The 18972-nt window shown below is 41.8% G+C and overlaps 1 protein-coding gene across 1 annotated transcript; it reads right to left on the bottom strand.

The window, feature by feature from the left end:
• Positions 1-466: 466 nt before the first annotated feature.
• hsd17b12a (hydroxysteroid (17-beta) dehydrogenase 12a) lies at positions 467-18602 on the bottom strand. The gene is made up of 11 exons (XM_085165688.1): positions 18283-18602; positions 9371-9417; positions 8130-8205; positions 6015-6122; positions 5089-5153; positions 4855-4899; positions 4401-4435; positions 3459-3540; positions 3236-3301; positions 2368-2517; positions 467-2222 (listed from the first exon to the last, which is right to left on the bottom strand). Exons 1-11 carry the CDS (start codon positions 18449-18451, stop codon positions 2082-2084), a joined length of 984 nt encoding a protein of 327 aa, XP_085021814.1. The 5' UTR covers positions 18452-18602; the 3' UTR covers positions 467-2081.
• Positions 18603-18972: the final 370 nt, after the last annotated feature.

Below are 18972 nucleotides of genomic sequence, written 5' to 3'. Positions count from 1 at the left end.
AAGATTGGGCTTCAAAATGTTTTTAAGAGAAGGCTTGATTAGGGGACTCTGAACAATGCTTTAGGCATTAGACCTTCCAGGATATTCTGAGCTGGTCCACTTTTCATTCTCCTTACAGGGATTCCCGTTGCATGCCTCCAAGAGATCGTGTTCCTGAACTTAAGTTACTGGCACATGATTTTTTCCAGGGTCCATTCTTTCCTCTAATCATATTAAGAATTTGCTCATAGGGAGCACATATTTGGTAATATGATATGATTATTTAACAATTGCTAATAACTTGTTATTTGGTGCTATATAATTAAACTGAATTTCCCCAAGTCTGGCAATTAAATTTGATACATCAAGAAATAAAGACTTTTATATTGTGATTTCTTATCACATTGTGATTTCTTATCACAGATTTTTAACAACTTTAAAAGTTGTTAAAAATCTGCAAGACCAAACACCAGGCAAGACACTGTGCTATCTGCTAAAGCTTTTATTAACAAACAGTAGAAAAGACAAGTTGCAATTGGCAGGATAAATGTAAACAGTGCATTTTGATGTAAATATTCCAGTTTGGATCTCTAAGAAATAAATGGCGCTAGAAAAGCCACTTAGTTGAGGTACAGCTCAGGTCTTATGGGGGACTGATTTGGGAAATAAAGAGAAACAGTTACCCCATTTTCACAGCCAACATTTGGTGTCATGTGAACCAGTCTTCATGTAAAAATGTTCCACTTTGTCATTTCAACTCTAACTGGATGTAAATTTGCCACACAATGAATGAGCTAACCAACATAATCAGATAAAAACAAAAAAACAAACACAACAAAAAAAAAAAACAAAAACAACCAAAAACTGTGAGTAGTAAGAAAAAGAACAATTCAGTAGTTCCTTTGGACGTAGCACCAGTTAACATCCTTTCATAATAAATGGAACCTTTAAGCACCCGTTCACAAAATCAGACCATTTCCATCATTAATGCCAGAAGAAAGGCACTTAACCATCAGATGCTTTGGCTTACCACAAATATTACACTGATGCAATTAAAAACCCACCACAAAGTGTCATTTTAAACATTCAATCAGAAAAAAAAGAAAGAAAATGAGGCAACATAAGATGAGCTCAGTGATGCAAATAAACTGGCACAACAGAAAGCAGGCACTGCCATCATTTAACAGCTCAATGATTTGTAAATAGAACCAAGTTAAAAATTTGTTGTTTTTTTAAAGTCAGAGTTTGGCTTCTGTGTTCATACAAATATAAAATAAATAGATCATAAATACCGTTCAGCCACAACATTTAAACCACCAAGTAAGGTGAATAAATTTGATTATTTTTCCACAATATAAATTTTAAACATTTATGCAGACCGAGCATACCCCTAAGGCCCCTAAAGCAAGACTGTGCGTCCTGCCATAATACATAAACCTGCTCAGGAAAAGTTCAAGGAATACAGCAGAGTCCAGGATATAGACTCAGCCTTCAAATTCCCCAGATCCTTATCTGAATGAGCATTCATGGTTTATGCCAGAAAGACTGACACAGATGCACCAGTCCTCAACCCACAGCACCAAATAATCTGCTGCAAACAATTCAGTGGTTCTATGTCCATGCAGACAGTCTGGAGCAGTTTTAACAGCACAAGATATACCTAATCAATGTTCAGCAAGTCGTTTTAATGTTGTGGCTGATTGGTGTAGCATATGCATGCATATATATATATATATATAAAAAGATGCCCACCACCATTTTCCACTGCTTACAACAGCAGGGTTAACAAATCCCTCTGTTTTTAGCTGTATCATTTCCACCATCAGTGTCAGTGACTAATATCAATGTCCTTTTCCAAAAGCAGCATTTTATCCTCATTTCACTTCCAAGCTTCTTTGGTCATGTCTGCCCAGATAAATATCAGGATAGAAGGTTGCAGTTTTAGTCAGAGCCACACGTGCCCTGATGTGCAAATTTACTGTAGGCACAAAAGGTGAAATCTTAGGCAACCCTGGCGGATAAATCATACACATTCCGCTCTTCCTTAAATGCTGCAGTGGGTCACAAAAATGTGGCTGCTGGCAGCGTCATCAGCCACTGTCCTATTCAGTTTTCAAACTCTGTCCGTTCTTCTGCTCTCGCAGTTTCCTCCTCTGCAGGTATCCCGTACGCTGCAGGCGGTTCATTCTGGCTCCCAGGAAGATAACAATGCTGCTTGGAACCAGCCTGGTGGTCACCCAGCCCTGCATTCACAATTAAAATGAATTTAAACTGCAACTTTAAAATGTGTTCAGCATTCAAGCTTTTAAATAAGAATTATTCATTTGGGCCCCAACATTTTGCACATCTATCAACATTACTAATTTTGTTGAGGTTGCCATCTCTTACCATGACAGCATGAGGGAAGTAGCCATTGGTCTGGCTTTGCAGACCCACAGTGGCGAGCTCAGCTGCTACATAGCGCTCTGGGGTGGGCTTGTCCAAGGTGGGTTTCCTGATACGAGTCATCTTAGTGACCACAAAGAAGGGGAGCACGCTCTGCAAGAGCAAGAAAAAAGAAAAAAAAGAAGCAAGCTTAGAAAATATGCAAAGCACTCCCTGCAGACTGTTTAAAATCACAAAAGCTAAACTAACTTCGGGTAAGCCATATTTAATATGTAACATGCTCTTTAACCCAAAAGACAAAATCTTTGCTGTAAAGTGATGATTTGGAATGCAAGGAAAAAACAAAAGGCAGACCCTGAACTTTGTGTTATACTTAAACTCCTATACCTGGTCCAACCACAAGGTGGCACATGAGTGAAGACTACAGAGTTCTAAAAACAGAACAAACCAGCTTTATGTGGAACATCAGGTTTAAAAAAAAAAAAAAAAAAAAAATGCTTCTCATTAAAAGCAGAACACTTCTGTGTGTTCATTTCATTCCTTTTTCAATGAGGACTCTTTGAAAGAAAAAAAAAGTTTAACTTTGTTATTAAAAACTTAAGTGCATTAGTCTTTCCAAAACTTGCAAGATTCTGTTTCAAGAATAGGGCTGACTGACTTTGGTCAAACAGCCACTCCAGTCTTTACTTTGTGTCCAAAAGAGTGAAGTTTAGAAAAGCTTTTAATGACCTTTACATGATTTTGTACAACATTTTTAAAAGTTAATGTGCACACACGCTGACAAATAATGAAAGCTCCTAGTTAGTCTCTCATAGATCATAGACTCATATTCAGGCTTCAATGATTGTCATGTTTCTCAGACTCAACTTACCTGGATGATGATACCCTGACGTCTGTACTCCTCCTGAAGGCCACGAGAGAAGAAATCCACAAACGCCTGCACGAATGAAAGATCGTCAAAATTACTAAGACAGTCCAAAGTATTAATAAAAAAAATAAAATAAAATAAAATAAAAAAAGGTTTTGTGGTCATCTTCTCATTTCCTAGAAAAGAAGTCTTGCCTCTTTAGAAGTGCCAAACACACTGTACATACCTTGGTTGCAGAGTAGATAGTGAGCAGAGGCACTGGGTACATGCCACTGGCAGAGGAGATGTTTAGGATAACACCTTTGGACCTGGGGAAAACACAGGAAGGTAGATGTTGAACTTATTTTGTATGTGAAATGAAGATGGCTCTTTTTGGGCTACAAGTTCCAGGAACAATCGTCACTTAAAATTACACATTACAGGGTTGATTTTTACTTGCATATTTGCCACATCAAAAACAAACAAGCAAACAAAGCCTAAGTCAAATCTGGAATTTCAGTATCATTACAATCCTACATTACAAAGCTTTCCTGAAACATTGATCACAGATCAATGGCTACACTTTAAGACCTTATTTTTAACCATCAAATCCACAGAATAAGATTTTTACCCGTGGAAGCCCTGTGTCTATGCATGCTTATTGCACCGACAATTACAAAGTGATACTGCGCGCGCGCGCGCGCGCACACACACACACACACACACACACACACAAACTAAAACAGTGTGGTAGTGGCTGTTTGCGTTGCCATGGCAGCCGGTTGCTGCAGTGATGTAGTGGAGACGCTCCAGCCTCACACGGCACCAAATGTGCCTGCACTACCATTGGCTGGCAGGAATCACATGGGAACACAGCAGCCAATCGGGTGGGAAGAGCACTTTGTGTGAATTGAAAGCTTGTCAGCATTGCGAACAAAGGAGGAGAGGGAAAGAGATGCAGTCATGGAAAATGCTAGGTGAAGATTTCTTGCCCCCCCCCCCCCCCCCCAAAAGAGCCATCTTTTGTTACAGTCATCTCCTAAATACTGTTCTTAAAGAAAAGGGTGGAGGGGTGTTGTTAAATATAAAGATTCCCTGAGTAGCTCTGTGCCACCATCCATCATTTACTACAGGAATATTTTGACTGCAGTAATGTCGCAAAACATGGAAGCCCCATCATATAACTCACCTCTCACACATTCTTGGTAGCACAAGACGGGTCATCTAAAAATAATAACACAAGTTCAGTGAAAAATCAAAGACAATGATAACTTAGAAGGGGGGGGGGGGGGGGCAAAACAGAGGATAGACTTTTATTTAAAAAGAAATACTAAAAGTAGGGAGAGAGAAATAGAGAGAGAGATGTGTGGGTGGTGAGCACAGACAGCGTTGGTGTAGTTCACCGTTGCTTTGGGAACAACTGAGACACTGCAGGTACCATGGTAGGAACAGCAGAAGGGGAAAATGAAAATGAAGAGAACAATGACAACAAGGGGAAATAAAACCTGAGCCATACAAAAACTAATCCAAGCCAAAACAAACAAACAAACCCCAAAACACCAAGTACATGCATAAGTGTATGTAGTTTGCAATCACTGGGCTTAATCCATTCGGGAAATCTTTTCAGACAGAAACACACTTACCTGGCATACTGAGGTCATGTTGACGTTGATCATATTTGTGATGAACTAAAAAAAAAAAAAAAAAAAAGAAAAGAAAAGAAAGCACCATTTGTGTTGATTGCCTGCTCTTAGCTGTAGAAACAAATACATAGTATATGTCTTAGACGAGCAGGAAAGACTAAAAATATTGGGACTTTACACTTGCAATCACAGAAAACATGAACATGTTCCCATCTTTAAGTAAAGATTACTCACATTTTCCAGATCAGGAATGTGGAGGTAGTACTCCGGGTAGGGGTAAGACACACCAACATTGTTAACTGTTAATGACAAAAGGGGAGCAATCATCAATTATTCTGCTATTTTAATTCAATTACATATAGCTGGAGAACTGGAACCGTCTCAATTATTCACCACTAGGTGGCAGCAAAAGCAAAAAAGGTAGAAACGGGCATTCAAAACAGCCACACCTTGTAACCAGTAGAGCACAACTGGTATCATAAAAAGAACAAAGGGTTCCTTAAATGTAAAGCTGAAAATGACAGTGTGAATTCTGGAGCCTAAGCAATAAAGAAAACAAAAAAAACAAACAAACAAAGCAACCGCTGAACCAAGAGTGCATCTATAAATATGTAACATGCCTTGAGATGTCAGTTTAAAAACACTTTTGTTTTGTGAAACACGTGAAGATTAATCTCAGGACAAACAAAAGAAGGTGGAAACGAGTCCTTGACTAAATTATTATGAAACTATGCTGAAGAGGACCCAACACCGCTAAACATGACTGAAAAGCAAGTACAAGTCGCCAGCTTTGCTCTTAATGTTAAACTAAAAAAGTGCCTAAACCTGCTCTTCAGAAGAATCGAGTTCAGACTAACTTCATTTTTATTTTAATCGCACATGCAGAACGCAAGTATGAAACAAAGAATCTGCCTTCACCAAAATCTTCAATATCAAGTTCAAATTCTATAATAAGCACGGCTTGATAAACATTGCACCCACGTGCTAAGGAAGCAATTTATGATGACTGAATGTATATGATAAGGGAATGTCCATTTTTTTGTCGACATCTAAAGAGAAGCCGTGTAAAGTCGTGTACAGTAAAGTGAAGATCAAGGAAGCCTCTTAATGTATTCCTCATCAAAAGGTAAAGAAGAAGAAAAGCTGCAGTCAGCCCTTACCAAGAACTCCAATCTCCAGACCAGCCAGACCTTCCTCAATCTTTGGGTAGATGTCAGTCTTGCCAAAGTCAACAGCAATAGTCCTGGTCTCCACTTTAAACTGCTCCTCTGTGAAGCAGACACAAGTTTCAGTTATTCATAGTTAGTGATATTTAGGAATGGAAGGATAACCCCCCAGAACCCAAATTTTTTTTAAAAAAAATATCCAAGTTGTATTGAACAAATTGTGTGACAAGTTTTAAAAAAAAGGCAAGGAGGATGCATGACTTAGGTTTTGTTTAAAAACATTCATGCAAGTGGGTGATGCCTTCACGTCAAATATTCATATTATGTCTCACAAATGATCCAGGACTTTGTTTAAAAGGTCATTACACGGCTCAACAACAGTGCAGCCCTGTGTCTCAAAACCTTCAAATGAACGTAGATAGCAGCATGAAACCACTCTGTGACAGATCAACTGCAGAGGGCACTGTGCACCAACAAACCAGCCTGCTGGTCTCCCCCTCCGTCATGCACCCTCCCCTCCATTCCTTCGTCATGTTTGACGTGCCTGCTGCAATTAGAATTTTGTCCAAAGACTCGTTTAGCTGACAGGCGGCCAAGGGAGTTACAAGAGGAAAATTCCTCCGATGTGCCTTGGCCAAAACCAGTAGTGTGTCAGTGTGTGTGCAGTCAGACTTGAGACGAGATTTACAGGGGGTAGAAAAAAAAAAAAAAAAAAAAGCAGAGGGCCTCTCTGAAAAATGTTTATCGACTTCAGATTATCATTAGCCATCATAGCTACTGTCAGTGAGATTGCTAAACGCGGCTGGTGATGTGGTGATGAAGCACAAATATTAAATCACTGATTGCTGAACAGGATAAGTAATTTGACGTGGTTGATGAGTGCCATCGAGAGTCAAATGAAATGACTGCAGTGAGGAGAGGAAGAAGAAAAAAAAAAACCCATGACGATAGGTGGGACAGGGTGGGTTGTCTTGGTTACATGTTAAGGAGGGACATTTTTGTCAGATTAATCGTGAGGGAGGAGTGCCAGAGTTTGGCATGCTGCACCCTGCTCGTGACTACCCATCAGCCCCCTCTGTGGACTTGAAGCACGACAGGGGAAATTGCGCTGTGGGAGACGTCAGAGACATGGAAAGAGAGTTGCAGAGAGGACACCATTAAACAGCAAAGGGGGTGGGGGTCTCTGTTTAGATCTGGCAACTGGACAAAATAGGAGAGGACAAAAGTTTTTATCCACCCACACCCAAATATCATACGGACACTCATGTGCCATTCATCATGGACTCAAATATGGGGAAACCTCATCTGTGTGAAACATATTGCAACAGGAATACGTTTGAGAGTTTCCTCAATCAGGCCAGATATTTGACCCGTCAGCCTTAATCCACACAAGGAAATAAAACACACCCTGCTCTGTTGGCTTACAAGTTGGTCAGTGTTGTAGCAGAGTAAACCTTGAGTTAGCAGGGTGCACAAAGCGTGAAATAGCGGGATTTGGAGAACAAATCTAAATAGTGAAACTGCTCTCAACAATGCTACAGTAAAATTTTTTTGAATATGCACTAGTACCTTCCCCAACAAACTGAAACATTTCAGTGGCTGTAGCTCAGGTGGCAGAGCGGATCAGCCACTAACCAGAAGGTCAGTGGTTCAATCCCAGGCTGCTCCAGTCTGCATGCCAAATATCCTTGGGCAAGATACTAACCCCATGTTGCTCTCCGATGCATCCATCAGAGTGTGAATGTGTATGAATGTTAGATACTTAGCACTTAAGATTAGAAGTGCTTGTGTGAATGGGTGTGATTGGGTGAATGAATTAGCTGTATAAAGCGCTTTGAGTGCTCGGACAGAGTAGAAAAGCGCTATATAAGAACCAGTCCATCCAGATCTTTTTGTTTTAAAATAAGTAAACTTTCTGGCTAAAGTCCAACTCCTCATTTTCAATATCTAACCACTTGAGGAAAGGAAATCCTGTAGCTGACGGCCCGTTAGGCAGCACTGCGCTGTTGGCTCTTACACGCATCCTCATCATCCCACTCGCTGTGCTCTCAACCCTGAACAGGTTGAGGAGACAAATACACATGCACACACACTTTTATGCACACTTACCAATTGACCTGGCCACATCATCCAGCTTCTCCTGAGAACGACTGATCAACATCATGGCAAATCCTCGACGAGCCAACTAGAGCACAAAAACCAGTTAGTGACACAAGTTCAACCATACTTTCAACACACAGAGGACAATGTCACAGTAGGTAACAAGCCATTAGCTGTAAATGTTTGTTCTGTAGCATTGCAGATGAATGCAACAGATTTTGTTAGTCTATTATATTCTTCCATTCAAGATCATCTTCTCAAACCTGTCATCATTGCTTCCACAGCAGCTTTTTAACGTCACTCTCCGGAAAATCTGTTTGTAAAACCACTTTCACTGCACACGGTGATTTCTTGGCACACTTCAAACATGTGCAGAGTACACAACCTTGCTTTAAATAAATTTAAGGTGGAGGATTGTTGTTGGTGATCAGAACTTCAACCATGAGCAAAATGTTTTCAGCTGAAGAACCCACAGAGTTTCCAAGAGTTCAGATAACAAATCAGGTTGGAACAGCCTTTAAACAGCAGTAATTTGGACTGCTGTGACTACAACTGTGTACCACACAAAGCTTAGAAGGCAAATCTGTGTTTTACAATATAATAATTTTTCAAAGAAGGAAACCCAACATACAAAAATAATGCAAAACGTATCCAGTACAAAGACTCAAACTTTCATATATGAACACATTTGTTCTGTCAACTGTGTTGTGAAAATCCTTCCAACTAAAAAGGCTTTAGACCAGCGATTGTGACAATTCAGATCTTTGTCATGTTGACCACTTATGTTGTTTGTTGCTTCTATAGCACAGGTCGAGCCCTTTGAATGAATCCGGTGTGCATCTCATCATTTTGAACCGATACACAAATAAAGTAGCATTTGTGCTTGTGCACAATTACCAATATACCTAAACATTTAAAATGCTGCCCATCACTGCATGACAAACAACAAGACACACTGTAGCCCTAACAGTATGAGTCAAAGGCTCTACATGACCATGATACAGCCGGATCTCCCACTCTGTTATGTGCGAAGACACGTGGCAGGGTAGCCCCTATTCAACGTGTGGCTGTTACCTTGTACAAGCACCAATAAGAAGTGTGTGTGTGTGAGTGAGAGGACTTTTACATGTTGATAGGCCTCTAAGAGCTCTCCCCTATGAGTGTACATGGTGTATGTGTATATACACATGTGCATGAGTCATAGATTTTCAGTGAAAGAAATGAAATAAATAAGGGTTCGGGAGCCTCACCTCCTCCGCATAGGATTTCCCGATTCCATCTGTGGCTCCTGTCACAACTGTAGAGAAACAGAAAAGCCAGGAGTCAGTACAGATTCTCTTGAGACAGTGACACAGAGCAAGGCCGGGGTCAATTCGAATTGTATTCAAATAATGAGGAAGACTTCAGGACTGGAATAACTAGTTTCCCAATCTAGGTAAACTAAATGGAATGAGCCACATTACATCATCAGAAGCAGCAGGTGACTGCAAAACGTCAGTCTGTCACCATCTTATCGGACATCATCTCTGCATGTCAATCTCTGAACAACATTGTACATAAGTTTGATCTATGTGGCACACACGCCCTACAATACTATTCACCTGCCGTTTAGGGAGGCCTTGCTTTAAGTTCTATGATGACAGCTTTTCCGATAAGTCAAGTCCATTTTGACTTAAATGCTCACCGATTTTCAAATTAAGAGTATATGCACAAGGGGTGCTTATATTGCAAATTGGAGGTGAAAGCAGCAAAAATAAAATGGTTTGGCAACAGCAGAGAGGATCAACAACAACAACAAAAAAAATACAAGACAAAAAAAAAAAATTATTAATGAAGAAATGCAAAAAACATAAGGAGACCACAATGCAGAGATTGAGGCTGATGTTCAGAGTGAGTTTTCCCTCACCTTGCCAAGCAAACAGTTATTTTTAAACCTTCACTGCCCATCAACCCCAGCCTCTGCTTGACTGATAGAGGATTGTGGGGAGAAGGGAAAAAAAAGAAGAAAAAAAAAAAAAAAGGGCTGTGAGGGTGTGAGGGGTACTTACAAATATACAAGCACATAGTTGTGAATCATTAATATAATAGCAAGGCGTGATGAAAGATTAATGGAGGCAGAGGACATTCTCTGGCAAAGAGCTGGAAAAAAAAGACAAGATGAGAGAGGGGATGCAGAGGAGGGAGCGATGACGAACATGGAGCAGGAGAAAGAGGAGGGGGAAGTGGGGTAGGGAGAGTGGCAGTGGTGGGGAGGGAGAGGAGGGATCCTAGGGGTGGCTAAAAATAGAACAGGAGCGAAGCAAGAGAGCGACTGAGTGAAGGAGAAAGACACGGAATAGGGATTGCGGTGGAGGAGAGGGAGATGGGGAGGGTGGAGGGGATAAAGGGGAGTGAAAGGAGAGAGAGTGTAGCACAAAGTCAGAAGTGAAAAAGAGAGCAGGATCCCTGGTTATTTTTAAATGTCCCCCTATGTTACGAATGAAATGCTCCCTAGCAGAAAAGCTTCAATGGGCATGGGATGTACCAAATCAGGCTCTTGATGCAGATGCAGGTGGCAGCTTAAAAAGGCAACAAGACAGCCACTGCAAGGTAAAAATGTCTATAAAAATATCTTTCGTGGTACATTCTGAAACAGATGGGGTTTATTTCCTATGAGCTACAGGCCTTATTCTTTTAAATAAAGCCATAAACGCACAATATAACAGTAAGTGAAAACATCATCCTTCCATGAGACGTGCTTAGCGAGAACTGGATCAGCAGCCTCTTTCCTGATGACCTTCATGTGAGTTTTGATCTTAGCTCTCAACTGTTCAAGTATAATGAACTCAAACAAAGATGAGGAGTGTGAAACTATTTTAGATGACAGAAATGAGCACAGCTGGAGTTACAAGGTTGCTGGAGGTAATGGAGAGAAAGCTTTTTCTGAAACACCTTGCATCAACATTTGAGGAAAAGCCCTGACTAAAAAGGGGGAAAAAAGACAACAAACTGATAAGCTATGAAACCAAGAATGGTTTCAGCTGTCATTCTGTCAAAGTACTAGATCAAACAGTTGAGTTTCAGTGTACCGCCCACATTCCCATCTCATGTACACTGGGGAAAATTTACCCCACAGATGGGCAGCTGGGATGCGAATATCATTTGCTTGCATGACTAACCTGCAGATGCAGATTACACTTGTATGCAGGAATGCATCAAAAATGCAGCAGAAATGCGTACGCATCAGCACTGCTTGAACTTTAACCTGAAAGAAGATCCTGTGCAAGAATACATTTACATCTTATAATAATACATAATACATCTTTTGCAACATGACATTACTCATCTGATCTATCGCTTAGATACATGCGTTCATGTTATGAATATCAAGCATTTTAAGAATACAAAAATCTTTAACATTTTTTTTCCTGCCCATAAAACCCATTTGGCCTATCTGCCCTTTGATGAGCAATGATTCTGGAGTGACAATTAGAGAGTGGAAAGCTAAAGTTTATAATGGTGATGTGATTTGTTTGCTGTACAGGAAAGTGGGAAGAAAAAAAGAGAAGAAGAAAAAAAACTGTGTTATACTAAAGTCAACAATGAAAGAGAAAAATACTCAGAACTCTTTAAAGTCACCATACTGTGAATTGTGATTTTCCACAGTGCATCAGACAACCAAGTCCACCCTGCACACTTTCCCCAGGCTTTATGCCCCCTCACTGCACTCTCCAAGTCCTCGTGCTGCACTTATGAATGACTATACTCCTCCCACCCATTATATAATAGGACCATTTTCTCAATAAGCATTTCCTAGGGACTGAGTGACAGTCAAATGTGTGTATGTGTGCATCTTCACCCGTGTGAAGAATGGGGAAGCTAGTACAGTGGGATGACGACACTGTTCTTCTGGTTTTAAGAGATTTTGTGTTTGAGCCATCATAAGTGGAGCTAAGCTGCATAACCTGAAACTTACAAGTATGGAATTATGTACGGAGAACACAATGTTCAAAAGACACAGTTCAGTCAGAGACACCCATGTGCCAGTGGCCCCCCAGCAGGAGAGAATCGCTCTTACGTGAACAAAAGTGACACACAGATGCAATTTCGCAAGGAAGGATCTACGCAAGCAAGCACGTGAGTGACCGTAACACTGACGCCACACGCTGGCACCATTGTGTGTGCACCACTGCTTCTCATTCAGCTCTGAACCCAGTCCCCCCAGTGTGTCTCCCCCCCCACCCCACCCCATTTCAACACCTCAGAAAAAAACTGGTCTATCATGTAGGCTTTGAGGCGCCCTGACGGGGGCGCGTTTGCACTGCAGCTCTGCTGTGCTTAGTGCTGCACAACATGTCCTGAGGTATTGACATCCCCCAGCCTTTTCTGTCTCCCTCCCTCCCTCCCTCTTCAGCAGTGGAGCAGCCCTGCCACTGCCTGCTCACTATTTCGAGGGTCTAAAAAAAGCAGCAGGAGGAGTAAAAATAGCAGCGCCTGCACTGCCTTGTCTGGGAGCTGCCTGCTTGCCTGCCGCAACACCGGAATACCAACAAGATCCCCCACAACCATTGTCACAACAGCCAGGCTGCTGCTGCATCCCGAGCTCTCCAACTGAAGCCCCAACACCAACTAAAGCACTGCAGGCTAGGGGAAAAATAAATAAAACAAAGAGGATATGGTGAGCGGCAGACAAAGAGCACAATGTCTTCATCTCATGATATTTAAAGGATCTTCGGTTTAGACTAACCTGCACTGCATGAGCTGTTATATGACAGGGTAAGCAGCTGTTAAAGGACAAAGACACAACATCCAATCTTTATTAATATACCGATCATTCACTGGTACAATGAAGTAAAATAATCTAGTTTTTAGGGGTGTTTACCCGCATGATGTGTGGTCTTATTTCATCTCAGAAAAATGAACTTACAGGAGGGCAAAACTACAATAATTCCATAAACTCCCCAGAACCCTCCCCGCCACCAACACCAAACCCCCAATTAAGATTCTCAGTGAGGAGAGACTGCGGTCCTTGTATGCCCCACTCCTGTTATGTAATCTGTCGCACCCTAAACTTGCCTATCAACGAGCAGCCCCTCCTATGTCTCAAAAAAAAGGGGACGGAGGGAGGGATGCAGCAGAAGAGCCAAAGACAAACCCGCCCCTTCCTCCAAAGTCTACATCCCTTAACTAAAATACCCCCCCCCCCCCATTCTCCATCCCCCCCACCCACACCGCTTTTAAATAGCAGGGGAGGCAAGTCACATGGTTAATATAAAATAAGCTTGATCAGGGAGAAGAGATGAGGGGAGGGTGGGTGTGAGACAGAGAGAAGAGAATGTGTACTTCAGAGCTGCCAAAGATAGAAGCAGCATCTATATTTGGGTACAGAGCAAAAAATAGTCCTGTCCCCCTCTCCTACCTTCAGTCACATGCCTTGTTTAAAATTTCTTTTCACACAAGTACTTGGTTTGAGACTAGGCGATTTCTGAGCAGGAAAAACTTTGCTCTTTGACTGTGTGCTGCTAAGGCAAGAATGGAATGTGCAGTAAGGAGATTTTTTTCACCTTTCAGACAAAGCCTAAAGCATGTGTTTAATGGTATTAGTCCATTGGTACAAGGACAATGAAATAGCATGCTGTACATAACTAAAGTGAATTACACGCGTGGTTCTATTACTTACTAAAAAAAGAAAAATGATAACTTTCAACCACTTGTATGCTTGATTACATCTTTAAAACAAGTGTAAATGTAGCAGTTAGTTGATGTACCCATCTTGATACAGTACATTATTGTGCATAGGTACAACCCAGAAAGAATGACACCCAAAATGTTAGCAGTTCATTTCAACAGACACTCAGAACTGAACAAACTGCCTCGCTGGCATGTTGGCTTGCAACCAAATTACTGATGTATCCTGACACAAGGCAGTAAAACCAGCAACAAGAAATATGTTGCTGGTCCAGTACGGTGCGTTCAGATAACATATCCGAGTAGATAATAGTTGCTGAACTTCACAATCTCTACATCTTGGTTACGTGTGCATGTCTTAAAATGTCAGTAATCTGGAAGGTGCTGGAGCTTCAGCTAGAAACACTGCAGCCAAATAAATGTAATTCATTCATATTTTAACATTTGGAGGGATTTCTGCTAGTTTTTTAAAGCTTAAGGGCTTTAAGTGGCAGTTTAAATGTTTAAAGCAGAAATGTTTAGTGGAGCAACAGACAAATTTGTAGTAAAGTTGTCTAAGTTCTAGAGACGCCAAACAATCACGCAAGAATACAACTGTCAGAATTTACTCGCAAATGGATCCAAAATACAGATAATATACAAAGAAAGGATCACATGTTTAACTGCTCTTCTATGAGCCTCAGTTATTGAAACCCCAATACATTAATTTTCAAGTGATGCAGAATTGTGAAACAAAAATAAAACCGAAGCCAACATACTCAAAGGAATATGGAGGAATCTACTGTAGCTATAAACAGACCCACTTGCTGTATGGGGAGCTGGGTGAAATGAAGTGAGGTGGGGGGTTGAGATGCAGAGGATTTTTCTCTGCCCCCCCCCCCCCTTTTTTTTTTTTTTTTTTAAACCCAACATCCCTGGCTCAGGCACGTGTCACAGAGCGTGTTCATCACATGAACAGCAGTGTTCTCCTTCTCTCCGCCCACACTCACACAAAGCAGTAAGGGAAGGCACATTCACAAGGATATAGTGGAGACCCTGCCTCAGTTGAAACGCGCACACACACAAAGCTGGCTTTCATTCATACATGTGGATTTTTTTTTAACATGAATGAAGCCTTATGTCTATTCACAAAAAATGCACTGAAGATTACTCTCCCATAATAATCAGCACTGCCCTAAAACTCTGGTTTGCCTGCTGGGTCTGTTGATAAACTCGCAATCCCTGGTTTATTCTCTGAGCTGAACTGAGCAAAATTCTTGCATAAGTGCTGACCCAAGCCTTTGTCACTCATGTGCTAAGCTGATGAATGGCTGCATCCTTCTTATATAATGGGACCGTTTTCCTCAATAAACTCTGCTGTCAAGGGAATTGGGGGAACAGGGCTGGAGGGGTGGATTCCAGGGCACATGTAACATCACTATGCCCCCCACCTTTGCTTTAACAAAAAAAGGAAAGGGGGGGGGGGATGTCTTTGGTTCAGTTTATTTCCCTGTATCTACACACATGCAACAGGACCAACACCGGCTCCCTTACATAATACAGGATGCCGGGGGCTAAGACTGGAGGAGGGAGCACAGAGCAGAAAAAACAGAAAACCGAGGGCTGCTGCATGTTAGACTGGGAAGCTTCCCTACTGGAACTAAAAGCAATGCTAAATGCTAAACAATTTGATAACATTATACCACCAAATATTAAATCCTTTAAACTGTTATCAAATGCCTGAAAGGCAGATTTGTGCAATATCCACCCCCAATGAATCCATAAATAATCTTAAAAAGCTGCTAAATAAAAATAAATAAATAAAAGGGTAATTAAATGTAAATTTCCGATGTCTTTTAGAGAGCTGCCATTCATTTGCTGAATATCTTTAACAGAACTGAGCTGTGGAGATGGTTCAGAATGGCAGGGTGAGTATGTGAAAACAAGCAATAGAGAGGCTGGGGAAGCCGCCTTGACTCATACTGCAGCGCTGCTGTTCAGCCACTAGGAGTCCCATCCACTAAGAGGAAGACCACTGGCAGAGGAACTCCTGAGAAATCCTTGCTCTGCTCTGCATATGAGAGCTGCAGAGTTTTAGTCCAACACAGACAGCGTGTACAGTGATTACGAGGAAACAAAACCTTACAAACTTATATCTGAACAGAAAGCGAAGCAAGCAAGCAAGTTCTTCAGAAACTACCTTCAAACGTTCAAACTCGTTTCAGCAGGAAATACTAGTCGCCTCCTCTGAGATTTTTCTAGAAAGCAAGCCCGTTCTAGAAATATGCATCTAAAATAAAGTACAATGACACCCCCCCCCCCACACACACACACACACCAAATACAACTACACATACGTTTAAGCTATACGTTTAAATTGCATTTCTGATCAAAGACTTCAGTTCAGTTTCAAATGTGTTCTTAGACAAAGAAACTGTATATGACAGACGGAATATTCACTGTCATTAGTAAATAGAAACTAAATTTTCTAAAATGATAAAAGTTATAAATTCAGAAGACATATTATTCTTGTAGGAAACTAAAACTGAACAGCACTACAGATTAAATTCATGCTGCCCAACTGCAAAGGGTATAAATAAATAAATAAATAAATAAATATTTCCCACACTATCCAATAGCTGGAAGAAGGAGGACTTGTTGCAACAAGGATCTCTGAAAGGTGGGGACCGGACGATGTATCATGCATGCGTTAAAGAAATCAGACCACTGCCTAAACTGGCCAAACCTGCACATCTGGTGTAACCGGCAGAGGCGCACGCCTCATCCCGATCACACATGCCCCCACCTCTCCAAACGCGCACACCTGTTTTCGTCCTGCCATCTCCGACCGTTGTGATTGGAAACGTACGCCAGACTTGTCAAACTGGTGGCACCAATTGGTTTCAGGGAGTGGCATGTTCACATCTTACGTAAAGCGTAAGAGAAGAACAAATGTGACGGAGTGGAAAAGTTCCGTAAGAAACCTTTCTAGAAAAAAAAATATCCATGTAATCTTCTAGTTTAGGGCATCCTTTAAGTTCCTAACTCAGGAGCTTTACAAATAACGAAGATCACATTTATTTGAAACGCACACAAAATGGGCTGTGCTAGAATAAAACTGTATAATGAAACATTCGAGGTAAATAAAAATGCAGGAAAAATATTAATGCGAAGTTAAGTGCTGCACTTGATAACATACTGTGGGTGGGTGGGATGACGTGAAGGTGGCATTCCTATATGGCCAAAGGATGACGAAGCGATGAACAAGCGCATGACTCATCGGTGTGCACCGACATTCCTCCGCATATTCCATCAGAATCACTTAAAAACGTGCATTAGTCGTTCTTAAAGGCATCCTACCGCCCTACCTTTGCGTCATACATTTCAGCCCCTCTAATGGCGCAAAGGGCCTCAATTAAACATACATTTTACAAAACTGACGGTTTCGTCAAGAAGTGCGCCACAATGTACAGATAAACATCTGTGTGACTGAAAGAAAAAGGAAAACAACAAGCATTTATATTATCCGCCTGGCTTTTGGAGAGGAAGGGGGTAGAATATCGACCTATCCCGACGCGAAAGAGAGCGCCTGCCAAACTGCGCAGCAAGACGCTCCAGACGCAGCAGTCTTCTCCAAACAGCGACTAGAGAAGTGGGTCAAGCCATGGCAGGGCGATTCCTATGAGACAAGTCTCTATCAAACCATAACGCTCTTAGGTATGGCTCCGAAGTCACTTCCGTTTTGACAAAAACGTTTTTTTTTAGTGTAAATTATATAGTCAAATCCAATAATGACACATTAATCTTATGAGAAAGATTTGCAAGGCAAACCGAAGGACAGGACAAGAAGACCTTATTAGTGAGAAACCGGCGACATGAGAAATACAAAAAATGCCGCCAGTATAAATATGCTGTGGAAGGGGAACACATTTTTCAGGCACGTTTCAAGAATTACGGGTAAACCACTGAAAATGACATGCAAGATGATCTAGATGTAGGTCACGTTTTAATTAAGCATATGGGTTTGTCCTACATCATGCGGATGGGTTAATGTGGTTCAGTAGTGCTCCGGCTAAGAGCTCACCCACATAAAACAGCTCTGTGAAAAGTGCGCATAGCCTGCGCAATTTGGCTCCTGGCTCACCAATGTGGGGCATCCCCGCACCGTTCCAAATGTGCTTTGAAAACGCTGACTGGAGCCCCTGGCAGGAGACTGTGTGCTGTGTTTGACGTGAGAACAAATGAAAACAATTGGAGGTAATAAGGACCATTATCTTCTCAGTCAATCAGCTGCTTACCTGCGCCTGTTACGCAACACCAACTTCCCCTTGAATGAATCCACACACAAAAAAAGAAAAAAACGCAGAACGCAGTTTTTTGTGTGCCAAAGTCAAGTTTGCGCTCAATAACCTCATTCAGGTGCTCGAGCCGAGTCCACCTGCCTACTTCTGAGCTGCCCTCTTCGTGACCGTGAATGTGTTGTAGGTGGCTTGGAAATTGATATGACCCTACTCACCTGCCCATTTGCCTAGCTTCGGAGACAGCAGCTGTCCATTTCCCAAAACCCAGATCCTAAAGCCTGTGAGCAGCCTGTAGAGCAACCACAGCGTCAGGGAGGCCACAGTGAATGCACCGACCCAGAAGAGAGGCGTTTCGGCCCAGCTGATCATTTCCTCAATGTTCATCCAGTTCACGGCAGCGGCTCTCGGTGACTCTGCGTGTGTGTGAGTGTGTATGTGGAGACCTCAATTTTAGGCAATGTGCTCTAATTTCCAAGCCACAACGTGAGAGAGTCCCTTTATAAGGAGGTTGTAGCATCACACACACTCCCCCAACACTTGTCTAGCCTGATTTAAAGTGCACCACCCACCTCCTACTCTGCACCGCCCTTCCCCGTTCCTCACTGGCTGCAGTAGGTGCCCGTCGACCGATCCAGCCCCTCTATAGGCTCCTTTGCGCGTCAGTCAAAAGCAGAGCTTCCCCCATTCATTCGATTTTCTGTATGAAATGGGGTGGGTCAAAGGGAGACCGGGATGAGGAGTGATTGGACAAACATTACGGCAGCTCCCATTCTGAGTCAGGTATTGGCTCTCACCAGAACAGGTTTGACGGTTTCAGTCAGGATTATGAAACCCTCCAAACCCACGCCTGCGAAAAAAAACTGCCCACACCACTTTATGAATGAAAGGATGCTCTCATTGGTGAA

The sequence above is a fragment of the Neolamprologus multifasciatus genome, chromosome 7 (genome assembly GCF_963576455.1).
Source record: "Neolamprologus multifasciatus chromosome 7, fNeoMul1.2, whole genome shotgun sequence".
NCBI lineage: Eukaryota > Metazoa > Chordata > Actinopteri > Cichliformes > Cichlidae > Neolamprologus > Neolamprologus multifasciatus.
This window is presented reverse-complemented; position numbering and strand designations above follow the sequence as displayed.

Excerpts from the sequence above, each read along its gene's own strand:
- hsd17b12a (XM_085165688.1), bottom strand. The coding sequence starts at position 18,451 with ATGAACATTGAGGAAATGATCAGCTGGGCCGAAACGCCTCTCTTCTGG. Across the intron at positions 8,206-9,370 it reads GGAAATCCTATGCGGAGGAG|TTGGCTCGTCGAGGATTTGC; the intron begins GTGAGGCTCCCG and ends TTTGTGCTCTAG. Across the intron at positions 3,541-4,400 it reads CTACCAAGAATGTGTGAGAG|GTCCAAAGGTGTTATCCTAA; the intron begins GTGAGTTATATG and ends TGTTTTCCCCAG.